This window comes from Tachysurus vachellii, chromosome 10 (assembly GCF_030014155.1).
Source record: "Tachysurus vachellii isolate PV-2020 chromosome 10, HZAU_Pvac_v1, whole genome shotgun sequence".
Taxonomy (NCBI): domain Eukaryota; kingdom Metazoa; phylum Chordata; class Actinopteri; order Siluriformes; family Bagridae; genus Tachysurus; species Tachysurus vachellii.
This window is the reverse complement of record NC_083469.1, coordinates 10482381-10510183: the sequence shown is the minus strand read 5'-3', so window position 1 is coordinate 10510183 and position 27803 is coordinate 10482381. Positions and strand designations below refer to the sequence as shown.

The window sequence follows — 27803 nt, the reverse complement described above, 5'->3', positions numbered from 1 at the left end:
AAATAAAACAGAATTAAAATAGCAATATCCTGAAACAGTTTTCGCTTTAGCTATTAGTCAACAAGTCAAGAAGCTTTTATTGTCACTTCAAACATATATAACTGACACAGAACAAAGACGGAGCTATAAGGACTTAAGTAAGTTAGTCCTAGATACATAAAGTGCATCTGTACAACCTGATGCAAATAGTATGAGACAAGACAAAAAACATAAAGACAGTGCAGGACAAAAGACAAACACACAATGCAGGACAAAAAACAGTGCAGGACAAAAGATAAATACACAGTGCAGGACAAAAGACAATGCAGGACAAAAGACAAACACACAGTGCAGGACAAAAAACAGTGCAGGACAAAAGATAAATACACAGTGCAGGACAAAAGACAAATACACAGTGCAGGACAAAAGACAATGCGGGACAAAAGACAAAAACACAGTGCAGGACAAAAAACAGTGCAGGACAAAAGATAAATACACAGTGCAGGACAAAAGACAAATACACAGTGCAGGACAAAAGACAAACACACAGTGCAGGACAAAAAACAGTGCAGTAAAAAAGACAAACACACAGTGCAGGACAAAAGACAAACACACAGTGCAGGACAAAAAACAGTGCAGTAAAAAAGACAAACACACAGTGCAGGACAAAAGACAAACACACAGTGCAGGACAAAAGACAGTGCAAACAAACAATACAAGACATGACAGAAAAAACAATCCACAATTAAAGTACACGATTTACATAAGTAGATTAATCAACTGATTAATAATTGGACAGGTGAATTGACTGATAAGCAATTAGCAAATTTATTTAATATTTAATTTTAAATATTTTATTTAATTTAAAATTTTTATTTAATTTATTTAATTCATTTCTGTTTACAGATCTTGGCGTGTGACACAGCAGAGCCTTTAACATCTGCTGCAGTAAGAGTAAGAATTATTACTTAATATAATGCTTTCTCACTTACTAAACCCACTACACACCTTTACTGTCTGTTACCCATAATTCCACGCTTTGTTTACGACTGTCTAATAGCCTGTTCAGAGCGACAGTGTGTTGTTGTGTGACAGAAGAAGTTTGACAAGCGTCCAACGGAGCAGTGCACTGGCTGCTCCTTGTGCCATGATACTAACAGATTTGTTTCTGAAATCCTTTTATTACGAATAGTTAAGTCATGATTGGAAGCCTTATTTATTATGGTCTGTACCCGCTAACCCAACTCCTCACTAGGCTATCAGGTAAGCTCTTAGCATAGCATAGCATAGCTACAGCATGCTATAGCATTACACTCCTTACAGCTAGCTAGCTCACTTTTATATCACTAAAATTCGCACATTACTCACGCACAAATCATAAAAATAACTGCGTGTAATGTCACAATTTTCTCGGTGTTTTTACACGCTTTGTTTGTCAATAAATGTAACTTGTCGAGTGGTGAGTTTTAGATGCTAAGCTACATAACCAAACACCTGGCTCTGTAGTGTTGTGTTCCAAATTCAGTCCTATGTGCTACAAGAGTGCACTTGATATTGTATGAAACAAGGTTACACACACTCTTTAGAGCACTCCATAGCCAGTAAGGAGGGTATTTATAATTCAGCCTAGTTTTGTGTGGTGTGGTGTTTCAAACATGTGCAATAACAGAAATTTTGAAAAACGTGCAATATTTATTACCTATCTGCAATATGTCTTTCAGTGTAACTACTACTCGTGGTTTCTTTTTCTACATTTTGTCTTGTATATACTGTATATTATATTATGTCTCTATTCTTTTTATATATATTTGCATTTTCTTACTCTTTGCTGCTGAAACAGAGAAATTTCCCCATTCTGGGATGAATAAATGTATATCTTATCTTCTTTCCTCAAGCAATACTCACAACTTAATATAAAATGCCTTTGTCTTTCTGGAGTGTTTTAAATAATCTTCTTGCCTACAGTAATGTGTTTAACAACCTTGTGCAAAAGTTTTAGTGTCATATGCTTCCAGCCACAGTGCTGTATATGGTGGTGAGTGCAGGGGGGTTTTGTCCTGAAGTCCACTATCATCTCCACTGTTTGTAGTGTATTGAGCTCCAAGTTGTTGTGACTGCACCAGACAGCCATCTCTTTAACCTCCTGTCTGTAGGCAGATTCGTCTCCGTCCTTGATGAGGCCGATGACTGTCGTGTCGTCCACAAACTTCAGGAGCCTGACAGAGGGTTCATTAGATGCAGTCGTTGGTGCACAGGGAGAAGAGCAGTGGGGAAAGAACACAACCTTGAGGGGTGCCAGTGTTGATTGAGCAGCTGTTTGACATGAATTTCCCCAGTCTCTCTAGCTACTGGGATAGCTATAGAGATAGAATCAGAAACAGGTTTGAAGGCCAAATGTGTTGACACACACAAGGAATTTGGTTCTGGCTGTTTGTGACTCAAAAGTACAGACATAACAAAAGAACAGAGAGCTGGGTTAGTTTGGTCTTGAAGTGTGTGAGTGAGTGTTGGAATGATGGTGTTAAAGGCACCAGGTATCCAGGTGTTGCAGGATGAAAATGCAGTACCAAGTTTACTGCATCATCCACAGACCTGTTTGCTCGATAAGCAAACTGCAGGGGGACCAGTAAGGGACCAGTGAAGTCTTTTGGTAAGCCAGAACCAGTTTTTCGAACGACTTAACAACTACAGACCTGTAGTGACGTCTGTCGTCATGAAGTCTTGTTATCTTGGGTTTCTTTGGGAAGGGGGTGATGGTTGCACATTTGAAGTAGACAGGGACTTCACACAGCTCCAGTGAACTGTTAAAGATATGTGTTTTCTGACAGGCTGGTGTCACACCGTCTGGGCCTAGTGCTTTTCTTCTTTTGTTCTTTCCGAAGACCTGGCACACATCATCTTCACTGATCTGGTGTCTTGTGGTTGGTGATGGCTTTCAGACCTTTTCAGACTGAAGCTTAAGTGAACTGATCCTCCAACTTTTTGGCATAGCTCTGGCATAGCCTTAGCTGCACTAACCTCCTTATTCAGAGTGTTCCTGGCCTGACTGTACAAGACCATTCTCCATTTCTGTCTCCATTTCAGTAGGCGTCCTCTCTAGCCTGACAAATGTGTTTTGCTCTAAAGCATCTGTAAACCATGGCTTATCATTGTTGAATGTTAGATGACTTCTGATAGGGATGCATATGTCCTCCTAAAAACTGATAAAAAATACACTGTTGAAACTGTCTATTAAAACAAGTTTTAAGATCTGTTTAAAATAGATAATTCAATTTAAATAACATCATATATTAATTATTTAATAAATGAAAGCTTGCAACCCAATTTTTAACTTTTTTTAACCTGCTACATGTCAACTGGTCAGGCATTCGAACTAATAACTTTTTGGTCTTTTTTAAAACACAATTCACATACAGTACTTGACAAATGTCCTAAAAAGTCTGTTTTAAGACTTATTTACCATTGTTTCAAAGTATATTTATATAATGAAGTGTCTATACATGGACTACATTATATTATGTTTAAGGAATTAAGCTTTCAGAAAACATATGATCCAACAGTAGAGATCTAAAACAAATAACATTTTACTTAACAATGATAGAAGGAATTCTAACCCATCTGGAAAATGATCTGAAGTAAAAACTGAGATTGTTTATGGAAATGAACTTATTTGTAATGGTCTCTATTTTACAGAGTCTTGGTGGAGACGTCATCAGGTAATCATTAATGGCAAAGCAGTGTGTGATGGTGGTGCAGGTTCTTACAGAAGGTTTTATGAGCAGCAGACTGCTTTGTTGGATCAGTGGTGCAACGCAGGAACCAAAGATTCAGAAACCCCTACACACACACTGCAAGAAAGGAGCGAAGCTGAGGGACTGGTGGAGAGCAGATCACTTCTTAAGATCAGGGAGGTGGTAGTGGAGCAGAAGAGTGAGATGGAGCAGGACAAAGAGAAGATTCCTTCAGTAGACCTGATGGATCCTAATCCAGAATCAGTGATAGTCTCTAGATCAGAACAGACCAAAATGCAGCCTGCTGCTGATGAGAGCAAATCGAAGTCTAGTTCTGAGAAGGAAAGACAGAGATTTCAATGGATGGTGACAGAGACTGGAGGTGACTGTCAGTTCATGCCAGCAGCTGGGTTCTCATGTGACTTGGGCTCTAATAAAGCAGCTCCATCCAGCACACTGATTCATTCAGCTTTTGAAAACCACGATCTTCTCAAAAGCCCACAAGAATCCCAAGCTTTCACTAAGAGAAATGAGGTCTTTGAACCAACAGCAGATGGTGCTGAAGAGAATGAGAATAATGGTTGTAAAGCACAAGTACCATTGACTTCTGGTCTGTTTACCAGTGAGAACATGCATTGTGATGACTTTGGTACTAGAGGAGCTGAAGCCCAGGTCAGTAACGGCAGTCTTTATGACCTGACTGCACTGCTGGCGGACAATAACACACAGTCCTTTACTAATCACACATGGCTCCGGCCTGTGCCCACTGGTTGGTATCTTCCAGTGGAATATGGGCAGTCAGATATGGTCTATTGTGACTTACAGTTATCTGGCACAAGCTACTACCATGGATTTCAAGAAAATTTTGAAGGTACTCTTTTCATAAGTACTGCACTTCAATTCTTGCTGACCATTTGTACTTAAAATTGACTTATTTACTTCTAATTATCTTTAATTGCAGGCTATATACCAAATCAGTACATACATACCAACCATCTTAGTATGTTTCTAGCATGAATATTATTGTAATTTCCTTACTAGGGATGTGGAGGGAGTGGGAGGATCTTGGTAAAACTTCAAGTCCCTGTAGATCTCCCAAGACAACCTCTGTCGAGCCTGGCTCCAAGTTCGACTTCACCGTTATGTCCTATAACATCCTGGCCCAGGATCTGCTAGAGGCTAACCTAGAGCTGTATGCACACTGCTCAGAGGACGTGCTAGCATGGGAAAACCGTTTACAGAACATTCTCAAAGAGCTCCAGGTCTGGGAACCTGAAGTGAGTTAGAACTCAGCACCACTGCTTTTTAATTATTCAAGTAGTTCTTACCAGATCACAATAAAGTTTGGTGGAAAAAAAGGAATATAAAATAAATGTGATTTAGTCAGGTTTCATTTTCATTTTGTTAATTTAGTTTTTTAATTCTGGTTCTGTGTATTGTTACCCTTCAGATTATTTGTCTGCAAGAGGTACAAGAGAATCACTTCCATGAGCAGATGTATCCAGCTCTGATTGAGATGGGTGAGAATATTTTTTTTTCTTTATTACATTTCTAATAGCTGATCTGGGAATAACTTCTGTATACATTTAAATCATTTTCTGGAAAGTCTCCATGCTGGTGATCTTGCTGTTTTTGTTATGACTATCATTTTGTGATTTGTAAGTCTTGCTCATTTCCCCCCAGGATATGAATGCGTGTACAAACGCCGCACAGGCATCAAAACAGACGGCTGTGCAGTGTGTTACAACACTAAGTGCTTTTCACCACTCTCTGTGCGCCTGCTCGAGTTCCAGCGGCACGAATGCGAACTGTTGGACCGGGACAATGTAGGCATCGTGCTGCTCCTCCAGCCAAACACAACGCATGGTGAAGGCATTAGGTTCCGACCCATCTGTGTGGCCAACACACACCTGCTGTTCAACCCCAGGAGGGGAGATGTGAAATTAGCCCAGCTGGCCATAGTGCTGGCAGAAATTGAAAGCATAGTCAGGCAGTATAAGGTCAAAGGGCACGAGTGTGAGATCATTTTGTGTGGGGACTTCAACTCCTTACCCAACACGCCGCTGTATAATCTGATCGTCACGGGCCAGCTCTACTACCATGGATTACCAAACTGGATGGTGTGTGTCAGTCCTCACACTTTAAGGTTTATCTTATGTTCTTGCTTACAGTCTCAGTTAACTGAAGAGCAGTTGCTTTCCTTACATATCACACTAATTCACATGCATCACGGTCAATGAACATGCGTTATCAAACACGATTCCCAACACTACTTACTGATGACTTTCCGTTAAATCTTGACGCAAACGTCATTTAGATCCCTGGGATCGATCTTTAATCACCCTCTCATCTGAAACGCTCTTTGTGAAGCTGTGGCCTTATAATCAACCCTTTGTCAAAGACATGTAGACAATTTCATCTTGCAATTGGAATTCAAAATTAAGTTCAACTGGGTTTTTATACATCAAAAGTTTACACATTCTACGGGACATTTTACTATTTTTATTGCTTAGTTGTATCATGTATAGCACTTGTTCAGTTTCTCCAGTCATTTATGCAGGTTTTTTGTTTACCCACCTGTGTGTGTGTGTATATAAAAATAAATTATATATGAATGTATGAATTTATAAAAGTAAATTATATATGAATGTTCAAGATCTACTACAGAATGTTCTCCACTGAGATTAGAGGAAACAATAGTTTTAACATGATGAACAAACTGTTATACTTGGAATGTTTAATTGCAGGTGTCTGGTCAGGAGGATTTGTCTTACAAAACCCATCACAGGCGACTCTATGCACCTTTGTGGCCCAAAAGCTTGGGTATCAACGATAACTGTCAATACTATGATGTCTGTGAGTCTCAGGGCAAAGAATCAGGTCAGCAATGTTCCCACAATATCAACAAGTGTGAGTGGGAGATTCTATTTGTCTGTGTATATACCATTATATTTATTTGTGTGTGTGTGTGTTTGCTTGAGTATAGTGTATTACTCTGAATTATTTGAAAATAATTATAATTATTAAGTTTTCAAGTTAATGAATGTGCTTATACTGGCAGTTTGTAGCTCCATTTTAAGACATATGTGCTGTTGTGTGTGTGTGTGTGTGTGTGTGTGTGAGTGAGTGAATCTATATTTATTCTCTCTGCAGGGAAACTGCAGTACAATCATGACTTCCTGCGGCAGCTGCGATACTGCCCGGCAGCCTGTGTGCGGCCCCCTGACCTGGAGCTCATACCAGGTGTCACTGACAACACTCCAAGTAAATATCAGGCCTATTTTAATCATTTTGACTCTAAGCACCAAATATGGAAAATTAGCAGAGTGACACCGACAGTGACGGTCTTCTCACACCAGCTGAGTCATGAGTCTACAATGGGTTCATCTCAGTTTAGTCAGTGATGCATAGAGCTACTCATTGGGTGGTTGCTCTGTTTCCCTTATTTAACACGAGTCAGCATATACATATAGATTTCGGTAAGTCCCCTTAAGGTTTACTAACAAGCTAACAGAAAAACGGATTATTAGCACAAATAGCCAACGTGAACACCGGGCCATTGAACATCCCATTCCAAAACCATGGATATTAATATTGAGTTGTTCCCTTTTTCTGTTATAACATCCTCCCCTACACTGAAAAGGCTTTCTGTTAGATTTTGTAGTGTGGCTGTATTTATGCCCGATCAGCCACAAGCACATGAACTTTGAAAGAAATTCAGGGCCACTGGAGGTCTTCTACACCATCTATTCAAACAATGCCTTCATGGATCTCCCAAATTCACAGGCGCATTGTCAGGTTTGGGCCACTTGGGTTCCTTTCATTGAAAGGAAGATCTCAATGCTGCAGTCTACCATGACGTTCTAGAAAATTGTGTTTCCAACATTGTGGCATTAGTCTGGGGAAACCCCTACATGGGTGTGATGGTCAGTTGTCCATAAACATTTGGCCATATACAGTAGTGTAGGTAACTTCCCATATTTACACTTGGTAAGTATGATAATTACAAAGGAATATCAAACAAATCAAACTTGTCTACTCAAAAAGGATGTATATATAATATAGCTCATGTCATAAAAATACATGCATACTGTACATACAATACATAAGCTCACAATATAGCAGTGTGTAAAAAAAAAAATATATAGTAAGGAAGTGAACGAAACCCCCTGAAAGTAAATATTAAATGGTGTTGCCTGCTTAATTTATGCTGCATTCATTTTCAAAGTTTTTTAATTGATGCAGTTCGAAGTGTAAAAATATTCAATGATTTGTTTTTTTTATTGGCTCACAAGATGTTCGTGAATACACTGGTGAAACTTCTACAAGATAAAGTCAGTATAAAGCGAAAGTAATGGAAAAGAGTCTTTCATGTCCTGTATTCTTTACGCTTCACTGAATTAGTTTTTATTGCAGGGCAATTTTAGTGTGAAAGCTTTAAGTTGTCTCCCATATCTCCTTATTAAGGGGTCAGCAATCATAAATACCACTGAATAATGGTAGACATCGACTGATATAACCTGTGTAACTAATCAGTTGACATTTTAGCACAATTTGTATATTTTGTAACCTTTGTCTTATGTAAAGAGTTGAACTTTTTTTTCAGTCATTTAAAATGATGATACTGTTGTATTGAATGGTCTTTGTTTGTAAAACAATATCCACACATACTCTGTTCCAGCTCCTGAAGAAACTCAGCCATTTCCTCCAAGGTGAGCCTTGCACTTAAAATGAGATCTTTAAGAATATCATTAATGACTGTCATGGTACTGCATTAGGAAAAAAAGATTTCTTCAATTTTTTTGGTTCTGGTTTTACAGGCATTTCAGAAACGTGGTATGTCATGGGTTTAACCTAAGCTCTGTGTACAACCAAAACATATCAGACACTGAACGCTGCGAGGTCACCACACTGCACTCACATGGAGCTGCCATGGTTGACTACATCTTCTACTCCACAAGAGGAGGACATGCTAGGGGTTGTGACGGTAGGCCAAAGGACACCATGTTTACAATTTCATTTCAAATCACTGAAGTTGAAAATGTACAAAGCTGTTTCCTGTACAGAGTTATATGCACAGCGGTAGACAAATGATACATTATTAGCAAACCTACCAGTTAAGTTAAAGCTCTAGTATGATGCTGAGTCCCATATTTTGAAAAATATAGCTAACCTGATATATGGTGAGCTTAAACTCTTATGGTCATTGTTCTGAAATAGCACCTCCTCTCTCATTAATGTAACCTCAATAGGACCGTGTCCCATTCATACTAATTAATACTCCTAGTTAAAATTGTCCCATGATGCCCTAGTATCAGATTACCACATGGTTGGTTCCTGTTGACGCCACAGCCATCTGTGGCTGGGATATCTCTGGGTGGGGAAGGATGACCTACTGTCTCTCCCCTGTCAATCACAATGGCACTAGCAAATTATGAGTGCATAAAAATCTAATAGCCTGGACACAACCTCTGTTTATCCAAGATTATCCAACCTACTGATTTGTGCACCCCAGTGTGTACTGTATCTATGAATTTTGTTTAAAGGATCGTCTTCCTTTATTCATACCAACAGACAAAGAGAAGGGTCTGAAGTTGCTCGGTCGTCTTTCTCTGCCGTCTCAAGATGACCTTTGGTTGCTGAATGGACTCCCAAACAAAATATACCCCTCTGATCACCTGAGTCTTCTTGCCACGTTTCAGCTCTGCTGAGTGTTCAGGGTTCTACCAAGAAGTTCATCCATGACCCCAGTATTGTACACTGTGTTATAAGCCCTAACACTGCTGTAAGTAAGAGTTAAGAGATGTTCCAGCTATATAAAGTTAAAGACAGATGGTAAAACCATTTTTTTCTATGGTGGATGTTATCTATGATTTTAAAGGTTTCTTCCTTTTGACTGGTGAAAATTTCTAAAGGATGTTTTATGTACATGACATTTCTTTTATATTTGTAAGGTTGTTTTAAAGCTTGAGTTAAGCTAAAACACAGAATTATCAAAAATAATCAGCACTGACAAATCCGTTTGTGTGGTTTTGATGCCAAAACATTTTTATCATGGGAAATGCTGAATGTACCTCATTTTGATTTTGAGTTTATATATATATATATATATATATATATATATATATATATATATATATATATATATATATATAATTTTTTTTTGAGATCTGCTTTTGTTTTGAACAGCTTTGTATTCTTTCAGTGGAAGAAAATAATAAATATCATGTTAAGATATAGTATTATTGTGTTGCAATGTTTTTTTTTTTCTCCTGCCGAAAGCGAGAGTGATATAGTGATATAAGACAGTGCCATTCAAAAGAAAAAATAACGTGTAGATTTGATTAAGAAATTCAGGGCTTATGTGTGTTTATGTACAGTATGTGTGTGTGTATGTATGTGTGTATATATATATATATATATATATATATATATATATATATATATATATATATATATATATATATATATATAACTTGTGATAGCTCCAGATTTAGTAAATAACTTGATACACCTTGCTTTTTTTCAAACACAAGAGCAGAAAATCAGTACAATTCTACTGCAGGCTAGAATATGTGAATTTTCTGGCTGCCTCCAGTGGCTCAGGATCAGACTGAAGTTACACAGCACGAGTGCATTATTCCTGCAGCCATGGTGCGTTAATACTGCACGGAAGCTATTCACGTGTCTCAGCGTTCAACTAGGTTCAGCGCCCTGTTCGGTCTGACTGCTTTCACAAACCTTTTATTGCTCACCAAATAAGTGCTCCAAATCCAAGAACTTCAACTTCATAAGACAGATTTTACAAAACCAAGAAGTGGTTTTCATGTTGTTATCCTCCAGCTAATGCTGATTAAATCTTCTTGTTCCTTGCTGTTTTGAGAGCAAACTTTGGCATCAGGGGTTATTTAGACAAGACAGACAAATACAAGTTGTAATTGAAAAGAAAAATTTTAGTAAAAATTTGCAGTTGGTAATGAAGTCGTTGGCGTGTGTGTAAGCAGATATTTCCCAAAGTAGAGCGTGTGTGTTCAAGAAGAGCTCTGGGTTAGTGAGTTTTTAAAGTAGGACAGCAATTCTACAGGTTAATCTGTACAATCTAAATCCTAGCTTACTGTATCTCACACTCTATATTGTCCTCCAAAATTTCTCTCTGTTGTTCCTAAAAATGTCCTGCACTGTCTTGTTTGTCTTGTCTTGCACTGTTTGCACCACGTTGCACAGTTGCACTTTATGTGGCTAGGACTTACTAAGTCCTTAGCTCTGTCTTTGTTTTATGTAGCACCATGATCCTGGAGAAACGTCTCATTTCACTGTGTACTGCAACAGCTATATATGGTTGAAATGTCAATAAGAGCTTTTTTACTTGACTTTGACTTGAAATAATCAATACTGACAAATGGAGAAGTGCTGTCTTGTCACTGAAATATTTTCTAACTGACAAAATGCCGAATGTACCTTATACTGATAGGACTAAGTTCCTAAATGGAACGGCTCTCTCGGAGTGCGTTATCGTTAAAGCATTTGTAGTCTAATTAAATATTGTAAGACCTTCTCTCCTTAGCAATACAGTGTGTCTCATACAGTTCAGTCCATCGAAACAGGTTTATTCACTGAAGCTGCTGAGCTCATTTGAGCGTCAGTGGTGCAGCGTGTGGTTTGTATCTTGTCTCCATTCCGATTTTCCTTATAGGAAAGAATACAGAGTGCTGTGGGATCGCTGTAGATCTCAAAGTTTTCTTTGTTCTTAAGAATTGCAAACAGCTTCTATTGTGGGGAGAAAAAAAAACAAAAACAATAGAGCTGCTTTTTCCTCTCTAAACGCCCAGCCACATTTTCCACAGCCTCTCTTAGTACTTTGCTGAGGGAAATATCCTGCCGACTCTCTGATCATTGCTCCATGCTTGAGTGCCTCACAAAAATGGTGCAAGCAGGTGCTAAGAGACAGAACACACACAGTGCTGTGTGTGTTCTCTACTGTGATGTCTTAATTAAAGGTTTGTTGCACTTTTAAAAGCTTGACTCTAAGTATAGTCTGTTAAGCTTAGAGGTGACTAAAAGATCTTTCAGTGGTTTATGTTTTTCTATCTCAAACCACCAAGTACACAAATAAGCGTTCAGCGAAGTTCTGAGTTATGGCATTTAAAATGTAATGTCTAATAGTGACTGTCTTTCAAACAAAAACAGATCTTCATATTTCTCACAGACTGATGTTCCATATTTACTTTGCTAAAAGGAACCAAATCTTGTCTTTCTAAGCATATTCGATTACATTTGGAAATGGTTAAAATGTCAATGTTTAATACAAAAAAAAAGAGTAAGACTACATCATCTGCATTCAGTGCTTAAAATAACACCTCTATTACAAAAAAGTCATTAAAAACTCAGTGGCTGTTTAAATAGTGGAGATAGGTAAGGCTAATGTTTGGCCACACTGGTACTTTCAGTCCAATTTTTTTCCGACCATTCCAGTCCATAATTAAATAGGTAAGCGATGGAAAAAGAGTGTGCTGACAGTCTGAGATTTTCAGTTCTTGGTTTTTCTTGAAATGATAACTCTTCCACACACACACTGTGACAATTAAAAACATAAAACACTTGTTTTACACGGCACAGCTTTGCTTGTGTATTATACAAGGCAGCCAAATTGGACATTAAAAAAAAACAGTATTGTAAGAAGTCATTTAAAAATTAGTGGGGATCACGAGACAAGGACACGCCAGCTTTTTGAAAAATGCACCACTGTCCTTGCAGAGTGGATTCAAAAAGTTTGAATTGACCCATTTAGCGTGGACTTCAGAATATTTCAAAAATATGCAAGCGCTGCAACGGACACCATACGCCGGATTTGCCTCTTCACATAGAAGTCTGTTATATTTGGTTTAGAGAGGTCTCAGATTGTTGGTGTAACCAGCAGCTGCTTGCCTTCAGACGATCTGAAAAACGTGATGAGTGTCGAGCAAATCAAACCCTGCGAGCCATGCTGACAGAAGGGTGGCTTGATTGTGAGGTGTTTACAAGGCACCAGACGAGTGGATTAAAAACGTTGTTGGGGTAAAAACACGAATAAGATAAACAGGTATGCACAATGCCGTATTTACACAATTAAGTCGTGGAGTACAGTGAATATACAACTCAGTCGAGTATTTACAAAACTTGTTGCTTGAAGTAGATCCGTTTAGCTGATTTGTTAAAAGTGACATGGCAGCATGTTTGCACAATTTTACATTATTACTATTCTGTGACACAGTTCAGCCATGGTGTATTGTCCCACTTGTTTAAAAACATTTTTGTCCATTAAAATGTCTTCTTCAGACTTGTTTTTCTCCTGTATCAGTTTATCCGCCTAGAAAAAGTTTGGCTGCCAGACCGTTTGATGTCAACTGTATGGTTGAAACATTGAGACCTCGCTCACACCCTGATCTGGTATCCATTCATATCAGCCGGAGGTTTTGGATCCAAAGACTTCTTTTCAACTGATAGCCTAATGCAAAGTAGAAAAAAAGAGACAGAAATTTGATTACTGCTCAGAAATGAAACTCTCTCATAATTTAGGGTTAGCAGAAGCTTTTCTTAACTTTACTGTCCTAGGAATGCTTGGTTACTTAACATTTCTAAATATTTTAGTTGTAATATTTTAATTAACACGAATGATCTTGTATCTCTTTCTGGTAACTTGTCTGCTTGTTTTAACATGTTGTAAAAACAACTATTATAGAATATCATCATTTTATTCCACCTCAGCACTGTTAGGAAAAACGGACATATGATGTGTGTACTCATACTGTACACTATATAGCCAAAAGCATGACATGTGACCATCACAGTCATACATGCATTTTGAGTATCCCATTCTTCCTTGGCTGATCTCATAACCTCCACTCTTCAGGGGAAGATTTCCTCTAGATTTCCTCTAGAGGATTTTTGCTCACAAGACCATTAGTGGAGTTCAGCACTGATGTCATGTGAGGAGGTCTGAAGTGCAGTCAGCTTTCCAGTTCATCCTAAAAAGTGTTGAGTGGGGTTAAGGTCAGGGCTCTGTGCAGGACACTCGAGATATTCCACTCCAACCCTGGCAAACTGTGTCCTCATTATCGCTTTTTGTGCACAGGTACATTGCTCCTAGGCAAATTGTAATGGTACATCATACAAAGATTTTCTATGGAACTGTGTGCTTTAAACTGTGGCAACAGTCTGATGAAGGACCACATATAGGTGTGATGGTCAGATATCCACAAACCTTTGGCCATATAGTGTACATCCTACACCAGTACCAAAATCTTCACTGTGACAGAGCGCCACCATCCAATCAGGAAATGAATCAAGAAGCCAAACTTGAGTGGCAGAATCAGAGTCCAATATGATTAATAAGAGGAAAATGTATCCAAGATTGTTGGAGTTATAGCATTTATTTCTCAAAATTTGGGAAAAGCTAACAAATGATAGATGATTGATTATTTATCCTTGCTGTGAAATTTGTAAATTTGGCCAGTTTTAATGTTGTTTTAGCTTAAGAGATGTTGTAGTGTTCATTGTGCTGTTTGTAAAACAGCCTTGACTTCTCATCTGAAGTTTAAAGTCACATATTATTTGACACTGTGTACTATTTGGCAGCAGTAATAGATGTGTGTGCATGAAGAATGAGTGCATGAGTGTACACTGCGACAGACAGAGCATTACCTCCTCTCAGCACGGCTGTTCTTACGCATGGGGCTGCCCGGGTTACGTAGAGGAGATCCCATGTCTTTCTTTCTGTCCTTGGTGGGGGAAATATTTGCAGGCTTGCCAATCTGCCAAACATAATGATCTTCATTTAATACTGTTAAGACTGCTGTGTCAATCATAACCCTTCTTATGTCACAACACAGTTATGCAAAAACATTGATTGAAAACATTGATTGCATGTTCTGTTGAAACAGAGATCTTGAGAAATGTAATGATTTTTAAAACGAACATTAACAGATGCCTTGCTAACAATTCGAGTAATTCTGGATCAGTATTTTACACCATTGGCTGGAGAAAGGCAGAACTGTTTTGAACACTTGATACTTCCTCCTCCAGCCATGCACTCCATGCACTCCAAAAGTGAAAGTGTTGGAGGACAGCATACAAGCTCAGATGTACACGATCACATCAAGAGAACAGCAGAGGGAAAGTGCTGAAGGTGGCATCAGGAGAAGAGCAGACATAAAATCCTTCCCTCACTAATGGAATTATGTCCATTCAGGGAGAGAACCTTCTTAATTAAATCAGTTATCGGTTGATGTTCCCAGTTGTGTGTAATGCAAAACAGAGGAAAAGCAATTTTGTGTGAGAGGGATGTCTTTCCTTTGCTTCCTAGACTGATGGCTCAGTAAGAAGCCCTGCTAGGAAATGATGAGTGCATAAATGGCATGATGTCAGCATGCATTTAGATCAAATATATGCACGCTACATGCACCATTTGGATTACACAACTTTTTTCCTTGTGCTCGTTTCAGCACACTACAACTATTGGTGCTTCCTTGCTCCCGTCTGTTTAGTAATAACCCATATCCAAGTTCTAAGCTTTCTGTGGTTCCTTACTTTTATGCAACAGAATAAATAATTAAACTATGAGATTTCAATTTGTTTTCCATTTTATGATGCATTTGGTATCATGCTGTGGTGGTATATTAATCGATCATATTCATTAATTCAATTCTAATTTTATTATATGCATCTTTTAATGATGATGTTTTATGTTTAGATAAAATATTGGTGCTATTTTGTTTTGAATACTGTGATTAGCATGTGACATATGCAACATATTATAGCATACGTTACAGAACACGTTATAGCATTTTAGCGGTCCAAATTCAAACTCAATAAATGTGATCGTTCACTATTCACATGAAATTGTCGTTGCTTTACGATACCACCTTCATTTGCATCAGTTCAGTGATCGATAATCTTCATATCAATATTGAGCAAACGCCTTAGACCTTTTTTTGTCTATCCCTAATACATACACATCATTAGAGACACAAACTGCAAAGCAGGCGTGCCTAACAGACGTCAGCTGAAGCCTGATAAAAGGAAGAGCCACTTTTGCCACAACGAGATAAATATTCTGTTGTAATTCCCAAGTACACCACGGTCGTTACTGCTGCACTGTCAGTTTAATTTCCAGCTTTCTAAGCCACAGACAAGGCTGACAATGCTGTGTTTACACTGTGGCTGAGGCAACCGAAACTCAAGCCAGGTTTGTTCCTCCCTCTAATAGATATTGTAGCAAACACGTCTCCGGTCTGTCACATTGTCACAGTGCTACACTGTTACAAAGTCCCAAAGCCACTTATTCACCACATCTGTGTTTACACTTTGGCTGAAGCAGCGCAGTACGTCCGGTTTGTGCTGTTCTAAAATAAACTAAATGTTGAACAGAGCTCTGTTGTTTATTTGTTTTGGTGACATTTGGGAATGCAAATATATACCTGTGGGACTGTACACCATGAGACAATAAGAATCAAACTTTAGATTTTTTCGCTCACCTTTAGCCTCATGTCACGTGTATGCCTCTCCAGCTCCTTCCTCAGCTCCTCTTTTGACAGTTTTTCAACATCCAACACCGAATGCTTCCAGTCGATCTGTTCCACGCTGTGTGGGTCATGTGACACGTACTGGCCGATTTTCACTTTGCGCAGTGTGTGCCAGTAACCCTGATAGGCAGTCTGAAACTCCTGCAGCAAGTCGGCGAGCGTGCGGTACTCCAGCGGCTTGAACATAAGATCCTCACGCCGGCTGATCCCAAGAGCTCCGAACCGGCCGGCGCTATGGATCCCCAACACAATGTGGCGAAAGTGGCTCCCTGAGAACTGAGTTTTAAAGCTGAGGGGGAAGCGCTCCACAGTTGGCATACTGTTGGTGAGGTAACTGGCGTGTAGGTCACGTTAAGAAATTCAGCCTTTCAGTGGGTTTGTGGGCTTTGAATTTTATTTCTAAAAATGTAGCTCTGATCAGAATGGTACTAAAGCAAATGTCTGGAATACAACTAAGTTAATAATACTGTTACATCCTCAATGTTTTGGTGTTTGTTTCCATCAACATTCTGGGACCATGACAGTTAGCATACATTATATAAAACATCATGAATCCTCACCATGAACAACCAATCATATAATAGCACAAAATAGCACTTAAATAAGATTGAACAGAATAGTATAGGTAGAGAAGCAAATATTAACCCCACAGTAGTAAATGTTCCATACAACTTCTTTTTTAACAAGATTCATTCCTTTAACTTTTCTACATTAACTTTTGGCATGAAGTTTGGCAAGAATAACTATTTCTATTTATCCATGTATTGTTGACATAACATCATTCCATTAAAGTTTTATTGTACTAAAATGAGAATATGAGCTGTGAAGGATACATTCCAAGGATTACAGCCTCCAAACACTTGATTGGTAAACATTCTCTGGTCATTTCCTTCGCAATGTCCATTAACCTGTGGAAGTAACAGACATTGATATTGAATATCAACAAGCTCAGCTTAAGCTATTGTTTTGCTGAACAATGAGTTTCGCTTGGGATTTCTCTGTGTATGCACCCCTACTAACACGTTAAATGTGTGTGTGCGCGCGCAGTGTCCTGATTTTGAATTAGCATTTTGTCAAGGATGTATTTGGGTTTGTTCCTACTTATGCCCAGTGATTTCCCATGAACCTGAGCAAGACGCAGCACTTACTCAAGACAAATAAAAAAATAAAGCACTTTAAAAATAAGCACCATTAAAAATAAAGCACTCTGCTGTTTATGACGTTTTGATCTGATCACACACATCCGGTGTCATGTGATGCTGAAATCAAATTTCCTTCAGCTGATGTCACTGACCATGTAATTGTAACCAGGCCAATCCAGAAACATCCTGAGCTGCTTCCTGTGTCTGCTTCTCAGGGTGCCAGAAACAGTAACAGGAACAAGACATTTACAAAAGATATGAAACCATGTTTAAAAAAAACTATTCACATGGGCTGCTTGTAATTTCCGTTACAGCTCAGATGAGTGTCCGACAGAATGCAAGCAACATACATGACCATTTTTCTTTTACCAGGAAGAATAGCTGTATCGGCAAGATTCTGTTAGTTAGCATGACCATACTGGTGCGCCAATAACGCCAGAAAACCAGTGCATGATTTAGATTTAAGCTGCTAATTTATTGATATTACACTTAGCAGTGACAGTATTAAGAACAGCTGCACATTCATACAATTATTTAATCAGCCAATCATGTAGCAGTAGTGCAGTGCATACAGGTCAAAAGAATAAGTTAATGTTCACATCAAACATCTGGGTTTGGGGGGATGTGATCTCTGTGACTTTAACCGTGGCATGATTGTTGTGGCAGATGGGCTGGTTTGAGTATTTCAGAAGCTGCTGGTCACCTGGGATTTTCACACAAAAAAAATTTTCACTCTCTAGAGTTTACAATGAATGGTGTGAAAAACATGCAAAAAAACTTCATCTTCCAGTGAACAGCAGTTTTGTGGGTGGAAATGGCTTGTTAATAAGAGATCTCAGATAAGTCTGGGCAGAATGGGTCAAGCTGATAGGAACTCAAATAACCACTATTTACAACTGAGGTCATCAGGACAGCATTGCAGAATTCACAACACACCGAAACTTGGTGGCTTCTACTCCCTTCGGCCAAGAACGACAACGCTACCGTGGTTAAAGGTTAAATAAAAACGTATAGGATTTTGTGCTGCTGGCATGTGATCGGTGGACAGTGAATATAGACTAAGAGACTGTTATAAACAAGATACTCACGCTGTGAGAGGTCTGCTTTTCTTGATCTCAAAAAACTGGGTTCCTGTATGATTGTACCTGGTTAAACACTGTTAAGTAAATAATATTTCTAGGCACGTCATCCATAAATGGCAGATTCAAAAGACAATCACACTAACAGCATTCAAATAAATAAAGTAAAAAAGAAGAAAAAAAACAACATTAGTTACATAAGAGATGAACATGTATATTACAAAATTTACACTTGTTCAAAATGTTTATAGAAATGTTTACATACGAGGAATAAACATATATATTATTGGGATTCGGACTGTAAATTGTGGTCTCTTATTTAAAGCCAACTAGTAAATATTTCATGTGTCTGGATCGTGTCTCTGTGGCCTACTTTCTCTCTGTCTGACGTTAAAAACTAAACATCAAACAGAACACTTAAAGACACAAATGATAAGCTAGCAACCTTGCAAGATGTTTTTACGTCTGAATCTATAGCTGCGAGGTCAACCACGTGCCACGATGTATATAAAAAGCAAGCATTTGTGGACTGCATTTGAAAAATTTCCCGCTGTAGATTGGAAGAAGGATACTGCAAATCCCTGATGTATTTCTGTATGGCTTCCAGGCGCTGTGGAATACTGGTGGTTGGCTGGTATGTAGGCACAGTAGGTACAGGAATCTGTGGGATTAGAGAGATAGAGCACGCTGTCAACACGGTGGTGCAGTGAGTGTTGCTGGAGAATATCTTTCCAATCGCTCTGACAGCAGATCCACAGTTTAGGGCAAAACCCATGGTAAGAATCCTAATTGCTCACTTGCAAAGGAATGACAAACAAAGGGACGTTGAAATGGGGAACAGATACTGCATTTAGAAGGAAGCGAATCTGTCAGACTACATATCTAACCTTCTGAACCTTCTGCCCCGCCAATATCACCGTAGTTCTGTTTTAACAGATAGCTCATAATGGAGCCTTTAACATTTTTGGGACTTTTAACACTTAATAAAAGAGCAATTATTAAATATTCTTTATGTTGGCTAGGCTGTAGACACTTTTTCCAGAATCATCAATATATAAAGCGGATCAGAATCAGCAATGTTTAAAATGTCTTGCTTTTGCAAATATTCTAACAAGTTCTCGGTGTGTCTGAATGAATAACTTATTATTATTTGAATAAAAATGTGTTCTTCGGGATCACCATGTGCATGTGTAATAAAAATTTGTGTGTTAAACATGCAATCCTATAGTCAGGATTTCAGGCCTTTAAACATGAATGAATACAACAAACATGATGTCATGACGTTCTACCAAGAAGCAGCTATGAGCTCACATCACACCGGTTACAATCAGGCTGCATAGTCAGCAATCTGTCATCGGACTCCCATTACATTCATGTGATGTACTGTGTGTTAATGGCCGATACATTTTCCTGACCTTGTTCCTGCTTGAACTTCTCCATTTGAAAGCAGTGGCTTGCTACAGAGCAAGGTTACACTGTATTATGCTTGTGAATATATACATGTTTACAATATCATTCATTTAAAGCTCAAATAAATAAAACATGTTTGTACTTGTAACACAAAGAGAATGCAGAAACAGAGTGAATATTTGAAATCTGCCGTGCAGATTCGAGATCGGCAGGCGAGCTTTGGATTCTCAGCAGTTGATCATGTGGAAATGACTACAGCTCTGTGTGACTGATATCTAAATGAAGATGAAAATGATATGTGCTGATGTTTTTGCTTAGACTACAAGAAAATGCATATCAAAGAAGACAAAAATAGATTATATGTAGGACACACACGGGGATGTGGACACACACGGGGACGTGGACACACACGGGGACGTGGACACACACGGGGACGTGGACACACACGGGGACGAGGGCGTGGACACACACGGGGACGAGGAGGCACACGCACACGGGGACGAGGACACACACAGGGACAAGGAGGTGCACGCACACAGTGACGAGGATGCACACAAACACGGCGACAAGAACACAAACACGGGGACACACTGTTAAACACTAACACTTGAGAGGCATGGTGTTATCATGCACATTTTTGGGAGGTAGAAGGAAACAAGAAAACCTTGAGGAAACCCACACAGGCATGAAGAGACATGCAAAACACTGCCCAGGCAGCAAGCCAAGCTCAGGATCAAACCAGGGAAGAACAATGGTGTAACTGCAGTGCATAAAGTGATGGCCCTGCACATGGTCTGGTTTAGCTCAGCTACAAAAGCAGACATCAGAAGACTACAGAGAACGATTGGGACTCCTGAAAGGATTATTGCTGTTCCCCTGCCCACCCTCCAAGAAATGTATATATCCAGAGTGAGGAAAAGTGCTCAGAAAATCACTCTGGATCCCTCACATCCAAGTCATCCACTTTTTTAACTTTTACCATCTGGCCGTCACTACAGAGCCCCAAATACCAGCACAACCAGCACAAGAACAGCTTCTTCCCCCAGCCAATCTACCTCATGAACAGTTAAACCTTCCCACTATTACGCAATAATAACATGCAATAATCTTAGATTGATTTACCACCTCCATCCTAGTACATCGCTGCATCTCATTCTATTCCATTCCATTCTATCATCTATAGCACAAGAGTCCATATGACTTTATTTTTCACTTTTTTTTGTCTATTTGTATTTACGTGTGTATTTTTTTGGTATTCTCATCTTATCTTTATTGTCTGCATTGTTGTTGTTGTTGTTGTTGTGTACAGGAAGCGTATGACACAAACACATTCTGATTCTGATTCTTATTCAATTATAGCAGATGTAGAAAAAGTTCAAAAGAAAGACTCACAAAAAAAATGGATGTGTTTTTATATACTGAATGAATAGGTATAGAGGAATATTGACCTTGGGCAGGTCTGTGGCTCCTCGAATCTTCTTCTCCACTCCTGCTCCATCTGGGTGAATCCGGGTCACATGTCTCCACATCTGCTCCCAAGTATCTTCATTCACTGGTAATCCTCCACGATTCACAATGAACGGAATCAATCCATCTCTCAGATCTTCCTCACCATCATCCTCCTGCTCCTCATCCCTCTCCTCCACACCCTCCAGACTCAAGGCAGTCCTCAGCATTGGGACCTCAGTGACCTTTGACTTGCACTGTGGCTGATTTAGGCAGATGCCGATTCCTGATTTGTCCATCAGTCTCCTAGGAGACGCACAGTGATGGACACGCCCACAGCACGTGACTGGCATCTAGGGCTCATAACAACACACCTGGTGTTGTTACCTGGATCATCAACTGCTTAAATTAAGATCTGCATAAACAACCTTCCATATTTAAAAACGACTTGAACATATGTAGAAAAAATAAAGAAGTATTTTATCAACAAAAATTTAAAAAATAGCTATTTGTTGAAAAAAACGTTGAAAAAACAGCACATATTTTTGATATCCGCTTATTAAATAATACGCTACGAAAAAGAACGCAAAAGATTTCAGTGTTTAATAAATGAAACACGTTAGAAAAAGGCAGAAAAAGTGTCTGGAAGCGAAGACAAAAAGCTACACAACAGACACTAAATACCGGTGAGTCGGTTCCCGGAGGTCGGTTCAGTTCATCTCCATCTGTACAATAAACTACTCAGTGTCAATTTCTCTCACACAAGTGTCTTGTTACATCGTCCCAGACATATTTCCGTATTTTCCCACACAGGCCACTGTTATTAAACCTTGAGTCAGTAACCCGTTAACCAGACACTAGCGCCGGTGTAACGCCGGGTACAGTGAACGTCTCCTAGACACTCCCAGACCTCTCTACTGCGCATGCGCGGGTTAAATGGCTCACAATGAGCCGAATCTTAAAGCGGCTCCCTATTTCCTATTTAGGTGCACTATCTAGGGTGTGAAATAACGGTCTCTGCAGGCTGTGTAGTGCATTACGTATCGATTAATGGTCTATTCGGAGTTCATCCAGATCCTGCAGCCTTAATGTCTCCTCCTAATTAAGCCTGCACTGAGTGACTTGATCCTTAGATCTGTATCAGATATGGTGTATAAAATAAGCAACATCATAACAGTCTCTGCAAACACTATCTTATTAACAATTATAATCATTTACTAACAACGCAGAAAATATCTTTATGTAATTTTTTTTTAGATCTTAAGAGTGCCACAATTAATTATTGTTTATGCCTAGATTGGTATTTCATGCAAGAACAATTTTATTACCGTTTTATTGCGGAATATTCTTACAGGCCCTTAGGCCATGATTGGTTAATAAATGTCAGTGTTAAATTGGTCATGACCTCAGACAGAAATCTACACACGATATTCATTTCATAAACACACAGGCCACTTATTCACATTATTACATTTTTATTTATCCAAATAATTGACTTGTACAGAGGGAAAAAAAAAAAAGACGAAAATTCATGGAAAAGCCAAATGTGCAAAAAAAATAATATAAATTAAAAACAAAATGTTGAATTACTTGAGAATACAATTTTCTGGTTTATTACAGAATTAAAAAAAAAAAAAAGAAAGAAAAATGTTGATCACTTCCATCATTACTTTACTATAATCTTGGTGCACCGTAATCATCTGCCATTCGTTCAATGTTATACCTGTTGAGGAAAAGAAAGTTAAAAATTTTAAGTTTAATATAATGTAATATTTAATATAAAATTAGCATTTATTTGCATTGGATTAAATATAATTGGATTAAAATTCCAATCACAAACTGCAAAAAACATCACTTCATCCTGAGAGCTCAAGCACACAGAGCATTAAAATGTGTCTATTGAATATTTTATATTTTTTAAAAGGTTCAGTTATGTTGTTCAACAGTGCACTCTCAGTTAATACGATTTCTTATTTTACTTAAAAACATTTCTAGTACTCAGAGCAGAATTCAGTAATGAAGTATACGCCCTCTACTGCCCAACTGCAACAACTGCTTCTAATGATGCATTTTAATTTTTTCCTCCCCAGACAATCAGGTTCATAAGGGAAAAAAGAAAATGGAAAAAAAAAATGTAGTGCAGGCATTTGTTTGCTTGATCACCTGTGATTAGAAATGTACATGATTGGGACTCCTGGGATCTTCCGGATTCTCCTTTTCAGATCTCTGTCCACTGTGGCCACAATATAACACTTATGCTAGTGAGGAAGATGAAGGAAGGATATTAAATGCCACTATTCAATTCAGGTAATATCTTTGTAACCCAAGATGTAGATCAACTGACAGATGGCAATGCTGTATTACCTGAGTTACTCTTTGTACTAAGCAGTCATCAGCATATGTTCCCTTATGTGAGCATGGCAAGCGATCAAAACGAGGGTCTTTGGCTATTCTACAAAGAAAAGACAAATGACAGTGAAAAAAAATCCCCAAAACCTTCTGGTTGTATTAAAAATCTTACACATTCCTTAATATCACAGCGTTGTGGCCGTTAAACGTTGATTATATTGAAGTCTAAAACAAGGCAAATACATTTAAGCATGAGACAAAAAAAAGGCACAGTTTGTCATGTTACTAGAGAATCCAACCAGAAAACATACTCTTCTCTGTTCTGCGACTGACTGCCCTTACTGACTGTTATAAAAGCTCTTACTCCAGAGATCTCTGATCTTTCTTACATGACATTTCATACATTCATTAATGATTAGTCTTAAATGGCAGATAACACTGCTGTCAAAGAAAATGACTCAATACCTCGGACAGCAATGATTACGCGATGCTTTAAGAAATTATTTAAAATTTAGGTTTATAATTAACTTAATGAACTCGATATCATCCACTCGATATCATATTCTGACATTTGACGAAATAACATTTCCATAAAATATGAAAACATACACATATAGTGAGGATGTTCTTGGATACATCTATATTGCAGTCAACCATTTTTTTATTTTTTGTTATAAAGTACGCAGTGAATAAAGAGCCGAGGTATGCGTACGTAACAATGTTGACACGGCATGTATACGTACATGCCAGATATACCTTTATTAACTGTGCAATATTTTGTTAGGTAAAAGAGTTGAAGAAAGTCTGAATGCATGTTGTTACCTCAATGCAACTCTGTATTTCATCCCAAGTTTCTCAAGCTCAGCCATGACACAATCTGTGATGCAAGGAATACCTGAAGAGAACAAACACAACACAATGCACGTATGAGTTCAATGCACTCGGTTAGTCAGGCTGAAAAAAAGTCAGTGATCACTCACATTTGGCGTAGAGGCAGTCCATCATTGACTGAACCAAATCAAGTTTGGCCTTAATGGAGAAGTTGATGAAGTTTGTGTCCACGAGGATGTGATAGGGAGGACCAAGCTGTGTGTTGTACTGGAAGAACATACATGATGGATATTTTGGCCTGCGGTGATAAACACAGTGCGTCACTTGAGTCCGTACTCAATGCGGATACATCGAAGAATATTTTAAGCAACATGGACAGAGAAATAAACCTCAACCGTTCTTACACTTCACGTTCTGTGATGGCTGATGGATCTACTTTCTTCTTTTTCACTGTTTTTTGTCGATCCTTCTCCTTTCTTGATAACAGAAAAATCATTCTCGATTATTCGATTTTGCATTGGCATGATGCTTTAGTGTCATTGTACTATTTCACACATGGCTACATATGCTCTTTTGTGGGATGAATGCACTATAATTCCATTACTTACATTCTTTGATCCTTTAAGCTTATCATCTTTTTCATCACAGCATATTTCTGCTTCTTCTGTTTCCCCTGATAATGAGAAGAAAATATCCAAAAGTTTAATGCTTGAATCTGTTTCATCTGTAAACTGCCACATGCATGGAGATTATAGTTTAATATCAAATCACATATTATACTTTAAAAAAACCTTCAATCACAAACAGACCATTAGTATTGGCAATCAACCAATAACTAACACAAACTTAAGTGAGCTTCTATCTGTGCAGAGGAAATCATCATCATCATCAAGAATGTCTAAAAGAGACTCCACTTCCTCAGATATGTGGAGAGGTCTAGAGCTGCTGAGTTCTACTTCACAACTGTCCAAAGCAACCTGAGAGCCTCTTTCAACAAACTTGAACAAGACCTCAAAAATAATAAGATAAAAATAATTAAATCAATGCTTGGACATCCAATACATCCAGCTGAAAAAAAAAGCACAAAATCTGAAAGATATCCTCTGATTCCCAATCCCACCCAGTACGCATCGTATTTCATGTCTTTACAATCTCCTGGTGGATTCACACAAGTTTCTTTCTAACCATAGTGATGTGAAATTTCACATCTTTAAGAAGTCACTATAAAACAATTGAATGCGCTCAAGCAAATATTTATTTAATCATAAGACTTATTCACAACCCTGAGTAGCCAGTCCTGCTTTACCCAAGTTGTGCTACAGTGGGTTCTCGAGTTGATGCATGAATAAACATATAATAACAACTGAATCATTCATCAACAGATAACAGAGAATAAAGTACATGACTGGTTATAAACAAACCTGATTAACATAGATGCTCTGATGGATGTTCAGAACTAAGAGAATGCTAACTAAGCTTCCTATGGCTCATATCTCTGCTATGTGATATAAATATAAACCAGGTCTATTGGCAGTCTGTAGAAGCTGTGACTTCTACTGCATTTGAACAGTTTCATGTCATGTAAATGATATTTAAGTTTGTATAATTCACCAACAGCAGAGAGGTTATTCAGAGGCTTTATTCTCAGCATTTACAGTACTATAGCATATAGATAGTACAGTACTATAGCTAATGTATAGTCCCATAAGGAAAAAGGTACCGAAGCATTCGGCCCCTCACAACCAGACTGTGTAACAATTTCTTTCTACAAGCCATCAGACTCCTTAATAACTGAATTGAACTGTATCAAGCACAACACACACAATACACACACAACACACACAATCAACTGTATGGACTGCACAGACCTTCACCAAATACACACTCTTTCAATATACATCCATCAAACTGTTTACATGCTGTTTTTGCTCTTTGCACATGCTGTCTCACATTTCAGTCGATTGCTGTTTTGCACAATACTTTTCATTACCTCATGTAACTGCTGCTACAATACTGTGTTCATTCTAGTTTTTCTGCACATGCAATATTGATTGAACATACAATATGTACAGCGGTTGGCGCTGTTTTTGTGTATTGGCTTTTGTTTAATATCTTGTATTTTTTGTCCTGCACTGTCTTGTCTGTCTTTTTGTCTTGTCCTGCACTGTTTGCACCAGGTTGTACAGTTGCACTTTATGTATCTAGACTTACTTACTAAGTCCTTATAGCTCTGTCTTTATTTTATGTAGCACCATGATCCTGGAGAAACATTAAAATAAAAGCTTCTTGACTTGTTAAAAGCTTCTTGACTTGTCATTGCACATCTACTTCAACCACTACTGCTGCTATTGCTTTAAACGTGTCTGTATAGTTTAAACACTTGCACACACTCTTCGGCCCGATACGTACTCAGGGATGTGGTAGCCTAGTGGTTAAGGTGTTGGGCTACCAATCGGAAGGTTGTGAGTTCGATTCCTACGACCACCAAGCTGCCACTGTTGGGCCCCTGAGCAAGACCCTTAACCCTCAATTGCTCAGTTGTATAAAAAGTGCATAAAAAATGTGCAAGTCCTTCTGGATAAGGGCATCTGCTTAATGCTGTAAATGTACTCACATTAATAATGTACTTTATTGTTAGCTGTGTTGTTGAACTGTACCAATCTCAATTTTTATTGAATTTATTTGTTATGTACTTTATCAATAGACAATATCTCAGAGCAGCTCTGCAGAAGTATAAAAACAGTAAAAACGAATGTTTCACATGATGTTAGTATTTATCTGTAACATCTATCTCTACTGAGCAAGCTTGAGGTGATGGTGGAAAAGAAAAACATCCCTGAGATATGATGAAGAATTCTGGCTCTGAATTGAACCTCATCCTCATGTGAGAGACTCTGGACAGTAAACCATATAAATGTAAACAATGTCCTTTTACAGGACAATGTAAACAGTTTGTAGTCCAGTGGAATTCACCAACACTGCTGTGTGACAATAAAAATAATCTCAAGCAACATCACAATCATTCATTTCAGCTATTTAGCAAACAGCTAACTAGTTAGCACAGTTTAGTTTTTTGAACATTATCAAAAAAAAATTTGTAATCCGTATAATAACGCAGAAACAGTATTAATTCAATTTATGTCCGAAGTGTTGAACAACATCGAATAAACTCTTACCATTTTTTTTTATTTGCTGCTGAAAAACACAACTTAGATCGAAAACCCTCGTGTGTTGTCGACAAAACGAGTCGTCGGTGTTTTGACGTCATCAAAAAGC

General features: G+C 38.3%; 3 protein-coding genes across 4 annotated transcripts; 1 reads left to right on the top strand and 2 right to left on the bottom strand.

Annotated features, from left to right (window-relative positions):
* Positions 1 to 1036: 1036 nt before the first annotated feature.
* Positions 1037 to 9795, top strand: angel1 (angel homolog 1 (Drosophila)). 2 transcript variants are annotated; one of them, XM_060879331.1, is made up of 10 exons: positions 1037 to 1242; positions 3673 to 4581; positions 4752 to 4987; positions 5161 to 5230; positions 5394 to 5830; positions 6458 to 6590; positions 6864 to 6974; positions 8392 to 8422; positions 8531 to 8697; positions 9285 to 9795. In XM_060879331.1, exons 1-10 carry the CDS (start codon positions 1179 to 1181, stop codon positions 9419 to 9421), a joined length of 2295 nt encoding a protein of 764 aa, XP_060735314.1. In that variant the 5' UTR covers positions 1037 to 1178; the 3' UTR covers positions 9422 to 9795. The 2 variants fall into 2 exon arrangements, with proteins under 2 accessions (XP_060735314.1, XP_060735316.1); XM_060879333.1 differs by lacking the exon at positions 1037 to 1242 and adding an exon at positions 2001 to 2360.
* A 2194-nt stretch (positions 9796 to 11989) lies between these two features.
* vash1 (vasohibin 1) lies at positions 11990 to 22241 on the bottom strand. The gene is made up of 7 exons (XM_060879677.1): positions 21350 to 22241; positions 19064 to 19152; positions 18501 to 18557; positions 17104 to 17178; positions 16223 to 16604; positions 14391 to 14500; positions 11990 to 13194 (listed from the first exon to the last, which is right to left on the bottom strand). The coding sequence occupies exons 1-7, from the start codon at positions 21698 to 21700 to the stop codon at positions 13122 to 13124; spliced, it is 1137 nt and encodes a 378-aa protein (XP_060735660.1). The 5' UTR covers positions 21701 to 22241; the 3' UTR covers positions 11990 to 13121.
* Positions 22242 to 22857: 616 nt separating this feature from the next.
* On the bottom strand, positions 22858 to 27799 carry fcf1 (FCF1 rRNA-processing protein). The gene is made up of 8 exons (XM_060879328.1): positions 27704 to 27799; positions 25136 to 25200; positions 24932 to 25003; positions 24677 to 24825; positions 24519 to 24591; positions 23712 to 23799; positions 23511 to 23605; positions 22858 to 23070 (listed from the first exon to the last, which is right to left on the bottom strand). Exons 1-8 carry the CDS (start codon positions 27704 to 27706, stop codon positions 23022 to 23024), a joined length of 594 nt encoding a protein of 197 aa, XP_060735311.1. The 5' UTR covers positions 27707 to 27799; the 3' UTR covers positions 22858 to 23021.
* Positions 27800 to 27803: the final 4 nt, after the last annotated feature.